Source organism: Chlorocebus sabaeus, chromosome 3 (genome assembly GCF_047675955.1).
Source record: "Chlorocebus sabaeus isolate Y175 chromosome 3, mChlSab1.0.hap1, whole genome shotgun sequence".
In the NCBI taxonomy this organism is placed as follows: Eukaryota; Metazoa; Chordata; class Mammalia; order Primates; family Cercopithecidae; genus Chlorocebus; species Chlorocebus sabaeus.
The window spans coordinates 15,895,811-15,907,960 of NC_132906.1; the positions used below are offsets into that span (position 1 = coordinate 15,895,811).

Consider the following 12,150-nt stretch of genomic DNA (forward strand, 5'->3'; position numbering starts at 1 on the left):
GAGAGGGACCTCCCAGTGGGACTTCTGACCCGGTGGTGGAGTGCACAGGGTTTTACAGACAGGCTTGAGGTGGCTGTGTCTGATTTACATAGGGCCCAAAGATTGGTTGGACCAGGTGTGATGTTTACATAGTGGGTGGGGAAGCTGACCACCCCACCCTCATCTTATTATGCAAATAGAGTCTTTGCCTGGCTGGAGGGCACGTTGTCTGCTCCCCACTGGACACGTGGTAGGCAAGAAAAAGGGAATATAAAGCCGCCATTTTGAACATGCCTAGTCCCCAAGTAGCCTCTTTTTCTCTTGTCACAGATGCTGGCATTCACCTGTGCAAGCTTCCAGCTTGCTTTTCTATGTTTGCAGCTCGATTTTGCAGGCAGTTTTTTGCTAGAAAAGAAGTTATTTTGGGCTGCTTTTATTAAAAGGGGAACCTTACCAAGGACTTCTTTACCCTCACTCTGCCTAAATAATTTCTTTTTAACTCCTGTATCAGCAGGAGTCCAAACACTGTCTCCTTACTGTGATACATTAGTAGGTTCTTCTTAGACACCTGTTTCCACCCTGACCTCCACACTCTACCAAGTCGCTGGCATAGACAGTGCCACTTATGACTAAAATAATGTAATGTCTTTTCAGAACCTGTCACATTTGATATTTCTTCAGTCTATTACAGTGGAATTCTGTCTTGACAGTTCACCTTTCTTCAACAAAGTCCTTCATCAAGACACTTGGGCTACCTTGGGAGGTATCCACTTGTGCTTTAGTTTTGAGGAAGAAGGAGCTATTTAGAAATCCAGGGAGGAACTTTAGCATAATAGGGTTTCTTGAAGTATATTTAAACAAGAAGACATCAAGATTCCACATTAATTTTTGGGGGAGTGAGAAACAAGCCCCCTTTAGGGCTTCCCACTTACGTTTCAGTTCTGAGATGAAATGATTTCTGTCATTCAATGCCTTTAGTTTAAAAACTTATATTCCTAAAGGGGTACAGGAGAATAACACAAAATTTCTGTAAAATCTAAAAGTATGGCAGGTAGCCTGCATTTTTTTGGAGGTGTGGAAGGAGTAAGTTTCCTCAAATGTCAACCTAAGAAGTTTTTGACGTGTACATAAATTTAAAGTATTCCTACTTAACAGTTTTCTTTCCCCATTCACTTTTAGACCCTGAAAAATGATAAATAATAGGTAACACACGAGTTTTAAGTAAAGTTAAATTTACCGGACAGAGGGTTTCACTCCAGTCACTTTTGTTTCCTTTGGAGAATGTTTTCTTTTTACCATTTTTTTTCCTTCATTCCATATATTTTGCCACAAAGCACTTTTGCACATTTCTTCCCCTAGAAAATGATGATGTATAGGATAAATCTGAAAGAGTAGAGTCTATTATTCTCAGCTTTGAAAAAATTCCATGCATCAGACTTTCCTGTGGTAAAGCCAGATACAAGTACAGAGCAATTAAATGACAGAAACGAGAAACACAGAACTTGACCATGTGCCTGGTGTTTCTTCTTCCTTGTAGGAATTTATTTAAGTGGTTGATAACTGGGTTTTTGGAAAGAAAATCTTCTGCAGTATAAAATGCATTTATCATTCAGGTCTCATAGGGCATATTTACTGGAGCAAAAAATTCTTTTGAGAAATTTTGACTTTCTAGACTGAAACAATTAAAAATGAAAATAAATTCATTGAAATCTCTCTTGACTTTAAAAACCTATGCTCAGTTTCACAGGTCTTGGAAGTGTGTGTGTGTGTGTGTGTGTTTACAGATATATCTACATATGCACACATAAGGCATATTTTTATGTATGCTATACTTCATCATTCAGTATTTTTGCATGTGAACATTTATGTTTGTAATAAACTCAAACTAGAAGGATATTTTGGTATCTGTGAAAAGAAATAGTAATTTACAATATTTTATAGGTTTATTTTCTTGAAAGAAAATATTCTATAGCCTTATTTTCTTTAAATTAAATCTTTCTTTTTACTAAACCTAGTACCTCCCCAACTTTGAATACCTGATCCAATGCTATAATGAAAATATTAATTATAACTCGGATTATTGAATGCTTTCTATATGCTAGGAATTGTTCATAGCAATTTATGTATATATTTAGTAATTTAATCTCAACAGTAACATTATAAAATAGGTACTAATATTATCTGCTTTCTCAGATGAGGAGAATGAGGCATAGAGAAAATTTCACAGGGTCATGGAGTTAACATGTGACTGAGCCTGGATTGGAACCAGGCCACAGGTCTCCTAAATCTATGTCCTTAACTATAACAATACACTGAAGTTGTAAAATGGGAAATGGACAGCAAAAACATCTTGATCAATCAGAGTCAATAAAAATGGACAGAATCGCATGAGGTTTTTTGTATTGATTTCTACTTATTTTATTGGAATTGGCATTTTGATTGCTTGTTATGGTGACTTTGAAAGAAGGGATACAACATAAAATGAAAAACTGAAAGATCACTGTCTAGAGTAGGGATTGACAAAGGCTTGTTCTGGGACTGCTGGCACCCTAGCGTCACTTATTAAAAACACCTTTTTTTAAATTTTATTTTGAGATGGAGTCTCACTCTGTTGCCCAGGCTGTAGTGCAGTGGCACGAACTCGGCTCACTGCAATCTCCGCCTGCCAGACTCAAGTGATTCTTCTGTCTCACCCTCCCTAGCACCTGGGATGACAGGCGTGTGGCACCATGCCCAGCTAATTTTTGTACTTTTAGTAGAGACGGGGTTTCACTATGTTGGCCAGACTGGTCTCAAACTCCTATCTCAAATGATCCACCCGCCTTGGCCTTCCAAAGTGCTGGGATTACAGGCACGAGCCACTGTGCCTGGCCTAAAACTTACACTTCTTATCTGTACCCATAAAGGCTCTGTTTCAGGGGGTTTGGGATGGGATTTAGGAATCTATGTTTAAAATCTCCCTTGGAGGTCTGGGTGTGATTTAGATAAGAGGTTTCCAATCCAACTCTTTTTAGAGCTGTTACACTGTTATTGTTTTAGTTTACTGTACTATATGTTATTACTTAAATTGTAATCTAAAATCTTTAATTTTAACTCATCTTTTTACATGGATTTTAAAAGTTTAATTAAAGAGATTAATGCTTGAATATTTTCTATGAAGGGACCAATGTGGGTTACCCTGGCCAAATCGGTAGTTTAATGAGTGTGCTACTGTATTTGAGTTTAATGAGTGTACTACTGTATTTCCTTCATTCAATGCTGCCTTTGTTCTCTTTGCATTCTTATGTTTCTGAAAGTACATAGTTGAGGGAGTTGAAGGTTATACATAAATCTCCCTCCGTTTTCATTATTATTAGATTGATGGTGCTTTTGACCTGAGGAAAGGGAATGCTTCTACTTCCTTGAACCCTGCGCTTTCTCCAGTGAAATACAGAAACTCTGCATGAGACTTGGGTTGTGGGGCAGAGTCACAAGAACTGGGGCTGATGTGGTTACAGGAATTACAGGGACTCTTGAAGTCAAGAACCATGGTCTAAGAGGCTGAATCTGCCAGGCGTGGTGGCTCACACCTCTAATCCTAGCACTTTGGGAGACTGAGGCGGGTGAATCACCTGAGGTCAGGAGTTTGAGACCAGCCTGACCAATATGGTGAAACTCAGTCTCTACTAAAAATACAGAAATTAGGCTGGGTGTGGTGGCTCATGCCTGTAATCCCAGCACTTTGGGAGGCCAAGGTGGGCGGATCACTTGAGGTCAGGAGTTCGAGACCAGTCAGGACAAGATGGCGAAATGCTGTCTCCAATAAAAACACAAAAATTAGCTGGGTGTGGTGGTGGGTGCCTCTAATCCCAGCTACTCAGGAGTCTGAGGCAGGAAAATGAACTCGGGAGGTGGAGGTTGCAGTGAGCTGAGATGGCAGCACTGCACTCCAGCCTGGCCCACAGAGCGAGACTCTGTCTCAAAAAAAAAAAAAAAAAAAAAAAAAATTAGTCTGGCTTGGTGGCGTGGCCTGTAGTCCCAGCTACTGTGGAGGCTGAGACAGGAGAATTGCTTGAACTTGGGAGGCGGAGGTTGCAGTGTGCCAAGATTGCGCCACTGCACTCCAGCGTGGGTGACAGAGCCAGACTCTGTCTCAAAAAAAAAAAATAGAAGCTGAATCTAGGGGGCAGGAGTGAATCCCAAGTCAGGTAGATAACCAACTAAATCATCACTCCAAATGGAAAATCTAGGTAAGAGGGAATAGGAAGGAAACAGGGGCAGAGAGTACCAAGTGCAGACAAGGGGCTGAGATTACAATAATTTAATAATTTGCTGAGTAGATTACGATTGTTGAAGGTGTATTTTATCTGGTACCCACAACCATAGCTCTGGATGAAAAGAGGGTCCTGACGTGCTTCAGACCTCCATCTAGAAGGATGTATTTACATAGATGGAAGATATGAATTGAGATGAACTGTACTGATAAGAATTACTCACCTCCTCTTTATTTGCTGTGTATAGAAATCACTTACTGTTAAAAGTGTAATTGAACATGATAGTGCTCAGTTTCATGTATGCATACATATTTATACATTGCTCCCGCCTCTCAGCAATAGAGGAGTCAAAAGGTAGATGATAATAAGTGAATTCTGAGCCACAGAAATGTATTTTCTCTGTCTACTATTATTCTATTGTTGCAAGTTATTTTCAAATTGCAAGTTGCTGGGCGTGGCCCCTAGCATCCATAATATCTAGTGTTTCCAAGTTGAGAGAGGGGACAGATTCTCTCTCCATCATCTCATTTTCTATCTTTTTTTTTTTTGTAGAACTTGGCTACACGTCAGTGCTGCGTGACCTTTTATAGAATATTTAGTAGATTACATAACGTTTGAGAATTGTGCTTACTCTGAGAGAATAAAAGTGTTCTGGAACTAAGTCACTGATCTAAAATGAACACACATGGAGGAAGACCCAGCTGACATTTGTGCCTGCAGTGGGAGACACACATAATTCTTTAAAGCCTGGAATAAAAAATTGTGGCAAGATTTTGATTTTTACAACAGGAGACTTAAGAAATAGGACAGGCCTATTCTATTGAATCCTATATCAGGTTTGATTTTTAGTGGTCATTGACTGTAATTGGCTAGTATTTTAGGGAAAAATATGAGAATGAAAAAAGGTGATTAAAAGTCTTGAATTTCCTTAAGACTCTGATAAAGAAAAATTAGTATTTTTTGTCCAGTTTTTGTATTTTGTGTGTATGTGTGCTGATTCCTTATTCAGTACAGAAGGAAACAACATATTTTTGATCAGTTACGGTTCCTGAAAGACCTGACATTTCTATGTACCATTTCAGTTATAATAATTGTCAGTTGATGTGACTAATGAACTTGAATATGATTTTTAAAACAACTACTTAAACCGTATATATGTTTAGAAGTTTCCCAGACATATAAAACACATAGGAATGCATTGCGTTTTTTAATCAACTTTTCTTAAATTTTGTTAACTCTATCTCTTTAGAATCTAAAATGGCTCACTAAATACATTTGAAATCAAATTTGTCATCACCTGGTATGAACAGAGTAGACAAAGAGAGTCGCCAAATTTATTAACTATGTTAATCAATAAGACATTTGACTTCAACATACATGGGAATACAGAGTACATTCTTTTTTTTGTTTTTTGTTTTTTTTTTCAATTTCTCTTTGCTCTTTTTTTAAAAAATTATACTTTAAGTTCTAGGGTACATGTGCACAACGTGCAGGTTTGTTACGTATGTATACTTGTGCCATGTTGGTGTGCTGCACCCATCAACTCGTCAGCACCCATCAACTCATCATTTACATCAGGTATAACTCCCAATGCAATCCCTCCCCCCTCCCTGCTTCCCATAATAGGCCCCAGTGTGTGATGTTCCCCTTCCAGAGTCCAAGTGATCTCATTGTTCAATTCCCACCTATGAGTGAGAACGTGCGGTGTTTGGTTTTCTGTTCTTGTGATAGTTTGCTGAGAATGATGGTTTCCAGCTGCATCCATGTCCCTACAAAGGACAGGAACTCATCCGTTTTTATGGCTGCATAGTATTCCATGGTGTATATGTGCCACATTTTCTTAATCCAGTCTGTCACCAATGGACATTTGGGCAGAATACATTCTTTAGTGAAGTTATTCACATTCCAATAACTTACCTGTTTTCTATGAAGAATATTTGAATACTGAGTAAAGGCTGTAACTGGTAGTTATAGCTCCTTTAAAACTAGATATACTTCTCTTTATTAGATTTATGGATTTTATTTTTAATATACTTTTTAAAATGACTGTTTTTTAAAGAGTGGTTTTAGGTTCACAGCAAAACTGAGAGGAAGGTGCAAAGATTTTCTATGTACTCCCTTTGCCCACACATGCAAAGCCTTCCCCATCATCATTATCCCCCACCAGACTGGTACATTTGTTACAACTAATGAACTTATATTGACGCATCATCACCCACCGTGCATAGCTGACATTAGGGTTCATTCTTAGTATTGTACTTTCCATGGATTTGGATAAATGTATAACGACATGTATCTACCAACATAGTATCACATAGAGTAGTTTCCTTGCCCTAAAACTCCTCTGTGCTCTGCCTATTCATCTCTCCCTGTCTCTTAATCACTGCTACCACTAATTTTTCACTGTTTTCATAGTTTTGCCTTTTCCATAATGTTATATATTTGGAATCCCACAGTATATAGCTTTTTCAGATTAGCTTCTTTCACTTAGTAATATGCATTTAAAATTCCTCCATGTTTTTTCATGGCTTGATAGCTCATTTCTTTTTAGTGCTCAGTACTATTCCATTGTCTAGATGTACCACAGTTTATCCACCTACTGAAAAATATCTTGGTTGCTTATAAGTTTTGGCAGTTATGAATAATGTTACTATAAACATCCATGTTCTGGTTTTTGTGTGGGCAAAAGTGTTTAACTTTTTTGGATAAACACCAAAGAGTTCAATTGCTGTTTTGTATAATTAAGAATATGTTTAGTTTTATAAGAAAACACTGGCCGGGCACAGCAGCTCACACTTGTAATCCCAGCACTTGGAGAGGCTGAGGCAGGCAGATTGCCTGAGCTCAGGAGTTCGAGACCAGCCTGGACAACATGGTGAAACCCAGTCTCTACTAAAATACAAAAAAAAATAGATGTGCGTGGCAGCATGCACCTGTAGTCCCAGCTACTCGGGAGGCTGAGGCAGGAGAATTGCTTGAACCCGGGAGGCAGAGATTGCAGTGAGCCGAGATTGCACTGCACTCTAGCCTGGGTGACAGAGCAAGACTCCATCTCCAAAAAATTAAAAAAAATAATGAAAGAAAGAAAACACCAAACTATCTTTCAAAGTGGCTGTATCATTTTGCATTCCCACCAGCAGTGGATGAGATTTCCTGCTGATCCACATCCTCATCAGCATTTGATGTTGTCAGTGTTGATTTTGGTTATTCTAATAGGTGTGTATTGATATCCCATAGTTGTTTCAATATGCATTTCCCTGATAGTATGGAGCATCTTTTTTATATGCTGGTTTGCCATCCGTATATCTTTTTTTTGGTGAGGTGTCAAAATCTTTGGCCAATTTTTAAATCAGGTTTGTTTTTGAATTTTTAAGCTTTAAGAGTTATTTGCATATTTTGGATAACAGTCCTTTATCAGATGCATCTTTTGCAAATATTTTCTCCCAATCTGTGGCTTGTCTTCTCATTCCGTTGACATTATTTTTACAAAGTAGAAAAATTTAATTGTAATGAAGTCCAGTTTATCAATTCTTTCTTTCATGGACCATGCCTTTGGTGTTGTATCTAGACCTAAGGTCATACTGATCTCTCCTGTTATTTTCTAGAAGTTTCATAGTTTTGTAATTTACAGTTAGGTCTATAATTGATTTTGAGTTAATTTGTGAAGGATGTAATATCTGTGCCTTTATTTATTTATTTAGCATGTGGCTATCCAGTTGTTTCAGCATCATTTGTGGAAAAGACTGTCGTTGTTGCATTTTATTGTCTTTGCTCCTTTGTAAAAGATCAGTTGACTGTATTTATGAGGGTCTATTTCTGGGCTACTGATTCTGTTCCATTGATTTATTTGTGTATTCTTCTGCCATTACCACACCATTTTGATTACTGTCACTTTATAGTGAATCTTGAAGTTGGGTAGTGTCAGACCTTCAACTTTGTTCTTCTCCTTCAATAATGTGTTAGCTATTTGGGTCTTTGCTTCTTCATATAAACTTTAGAATCATGTTGTCAATATCCACAAAATAACTTGCTGAGATTTTGATTGGGATTACCTGACATCTTGACAATAGTGAGTCTTCCTATTCATGAACATGGAATAGCTCTCTCTTTATTTCTTCTTTTTTCATCAGTTTTGTAGGTTTCCTCATATCGATCTTATAAATATTTTGTTATATTTATGCATAAATATTTCATTTTTGGAGTGCTAATGTAAATGGTATTGTACTTTCAATTTCAAATTCCACTTGCTCATTGCTGGTATATAGAAGAGCAACTGACTCTTGTATATTAATTTTGCATCTTGCAAGTTTGTTATAATATCATATTAGTTCCAGGAGATTTTCATTGATTCATTCAGATTTTCTACATAGATCATTATGTCATTTGTGAACAAAGACAGTTTTTTTCTTCCTTTTCCATCTGTATACCTTTTATTTCCCTTTTATGTTTTATTGCATTAACCAGGACTTCCAATATAATGTTGAACGGCAGTGATGAGAAGGTACATTTTTGCCTTGTTCCTGATCTTTTGTGAGAAAGATTTTAATTTCTCAGCATTAAGCATCATATTAGCTGTAGATTTTTGTAGATATTCTTTATCAAGTTGAGAAAGTTCCCCTCTATACCTAGTTTACAGAAAATTTATATCATGAATGGATGTTGGATCTTTTTCAAATGCTTCTTTTTGCCTCTATTGATATAGGTATGTGATTTTTATTCTTCAGTTTGTGAAGTGAGGGATTACATTAATTTATTTTTGATTGTTGAACCAGCCTTGCATACCTGGGATTAATTCCACGTGGTTATAGTATATAGTTCTTTGTATGCATTGTTGGATATAATTTGCTAAAATTCTGCTGAGGACTTTTGCACCTAAGTTCGTGTGAGATATTGGTCTATAGTTTTCTTGTACTGTTGTTGGTTTCAGTGTTAGGATAATGCTGATCACAGAATGAGTTAGGAAGAAATTCTTCTGCTTCTATCTTCTGAAAAGAGATTATATTTTCCTTAAAAGTTTGGTATATTTTAGCAGCGAGACCATCTAGTCCTACTCGTTTCTGTTTAGAAAGATGATTAATTATTGTTTTAATTTCTTTAATAGATATAGACTTATTCAGATTATTTCTTTCTGTGTGAGTTTTGGAAGATTGTATCTTTCAAGAAATTGCTGCATTTTACCTAAGTTATGAATTTTGTGGGCATAGAATTGTTCATAATATTTTTGTTAACTGTGAGCCAAAGCTTTCTTTGTTTATTTCTTGCATCCAAAGTAGTCTTCGATGTCATCCTTGGCCTGAGCTTCTTTACCATAGTCCTTAACTACTACAGAACTGCAACCAATCACTTTAAAAAGTTTTCTCTCTTTGTCAGTTATGCAGAGGACAACCCATATTCTTAGTTTCTTGTCATTAACTTTAATTATGTTCATTTGGTGTTCAGCAGAAAGGACGTTCACCAACTTGACATACATAGGCTCATTGCAGTTGGATGCAAGCACACAAAGATGGGCTTGGTGCTTGTTTAAGGCTTTGGCAGCTCTGTGAATTCCATGTACTGGGCTCCTGTGGATGAGGACAGTCTTCAGCACTTTTTGTAAAGCAGTATTAATGTCCATTATACCTTTAGCAGCAATGCCTTCCTCGATCATGGTGGTGGGTTATGGATGAAGCCAAATATTGAATGCACCTGAGCCTCCACCTCTGCACAATTTAGCTGTGGCAGGTAAAGATCTATAGTATTTTTTGATCATTCTTTTAATGTTCACAGAATATGTAGTGATGTTCCTTCGTTCATTTAGGATATTAGTAATGTATCCTTTCTTCTTAGTTATGGTTGCTAGAACTTTATTGATTTTATTGATACTTTTAAATAATCAGCTTTAGAATTTGTTGATGTTTTTCTGTTGATTTCTTGTTCTAAATTTCATTTATTTCTACTTTAATTTTTGTTATTTCTTTTCTTGCGCATGCTGTTTTAATTTAAATTTTCTAGTTTCCCAGGGTGGAGGCTTAGATGACTGCTTTTAGATTTTTCTTCTTTTCTAATATATGGATTCAGTGACATACATTTCTCTCTCAGCTCTGCTTTTGCAGCATCCCACACATTTTGATAAGTTGTTTTTTCTTCTAGTGCCAAATACTTTAAAATTTATTTTGAGATTTCTTTCTTGACTTATGTGTTATTTAGAAGTGTGTTGTTTAACCTACACATATTCTGGGACTTTTCAGCTATCTTACTGTTATTGATTTCTAGTTCAATTCCATTGTGGTCTGAGAGCAGACGTAGTATTATTTATATTCCTTTAAATTTGCTAAAGTTTGTTTTGTGGACCAAAATTTGGTCTATCTTTGTGAATGTTTATGTGAGCTTGAGAAGAATATATATTCTGCTGTTGCTTGAAGTAGTCTCTAAAAGTCCATTTTTATCTAGTTGATTGATGGTGGTGTTGAGTTCAACTATGTCCTTACTGGATCTGTCCATTTCTAAAATAAGGGTGTTGAAGTCTCAACTATAATAGATTTATTAATTTTTCTTTTCAGCTTTATCGATTTTTGACTCATTTATTTTGACACTTTATTGTTAGATGCACACATATTGAAGATCGTTATGTCTTCTTGAAGAATTGACACCTTTACATTATGCAGTGCCCCTCTTTAACTCTGATAACTTTCCTTGCTCTGCAGTTCTGTCTAAAATTAACAGAGGTACTCCTGCTTTCTTTTGATTGGTGTTTGCGTGGTATAACTTTTTCCATCCATTTACTTTCAATCTATATTTGTGTTTATATTTAAGGCAGTTTCTTGTAGATAACATATGTTTTTGTCTTGTTTTTTGATCCACTCTGACAATCCCCATCTTTTAATACGTACATTTAGAGCAGTGACATTCAAAATGATTACTGATATAATTAGATTAATATCTACTATATCTGTTACTGTTTTCTATTTATTACTCCAGTTCTTTGTTCCTATTTTTGTCTTTCAATATTTTTCTGCATTTTCAAGTTTTGAGTATTTTATATGATCTTTTTTCTCTCCTTTTTTTAGTATATGAGTTTTACCACTTAAAAATAATATTTTTGGTCAGGTGTGGTGGCTGACACCTGTAATCTCAGCACTTTGGGAGGTCAAGGTGGGTGGATCACCTGAGGTCGGGAGTTTGAGACCAGCCTGACCAACATGGAGAAACCCTGTCTCTACTAAAAATACAAAATTAGCCAGGCATGGTGGCACATGCCTGTAATCCCAGCCACTCGAGAGGCTGAAGCAGGAGAATTGCTTGAACCCGGGAGGCAGAGGTTGTGGTGAGCCAAGATCGTGCCATTGCACTCCAGCCTCAGCAACAAGAGCAAAACTCCATCTCAAAAAAAAAAAAAAAAAAATGTATATATATGCAATATTTATTGGTTCCCCTAAATTTTGCAATATAAATTTACAACTAATCCAAGTCTACTTTCAAATAACACTATACTATGAGCATATGAGTATTATACCTTGTAATAGTGGTGCTCACATTCTCACAGGTAGTGCAGGTACCGAATAACAAAATAATTATAATTCCTCTCTGTCTTTTTTCATATTATTGTTGTTATTTGCTTTGCTTGTATGTAAGCATATTAAAGCATATGTTGCACATAAGGGTTGTAGGAGTCAGGGGAGAGCTTTCTCCTTAGCCCTCTGAAAAATATACTCACAAAAGGCAGATAAATTGGAGAAAAGGCATATAAATTTATTAACATGTATGCATTGGGAGAATGACAGAGTGATTGTTTACCCCTCAACAAGATGAAAGCAGCATATGTATCATCCTGGAAAACAGGAGGGAGAACTGTCTGTTGAGGGACAATATTGTCTGTTGAAGGAAAATAAAGGTATACTAGAGAGAATGAATGGATCCGGTAACAGATATTAACTTGTAT

The 12,150-nt window shown here is 36.6% G+C and overlaps 2 protein-coding genes across 2 annotated transcripts in view; one reads left to right on the forward strand and one right to left on the reverse strand.

Annotated features, from left to right (window-relative positions):
• The window catches only part of LOC140711435 (uncharacterized), a 354,739-nt gene that overhangs the window by 134,293 nt on the left and 208,296 nt on the right, over positions 1–12,150 (forward strand). The gene's annotated exons all lie outside the window — the stretch shown is intronic.
• LOC103214296 (small ribosomal subunit protein eS12-like) lies at positions 9,161–9,879 on the reverse strand. Its single transcript, XM_073014557.1, has one exon. The coding sequence runs from the start codon at positions 9,877–9,879 to the stop codon at positions 9,484–9,486; it is 396 nt and encodes a 131-aa protein (XP_072870658.1). The 3' UTR covers positions 9,161–9,483.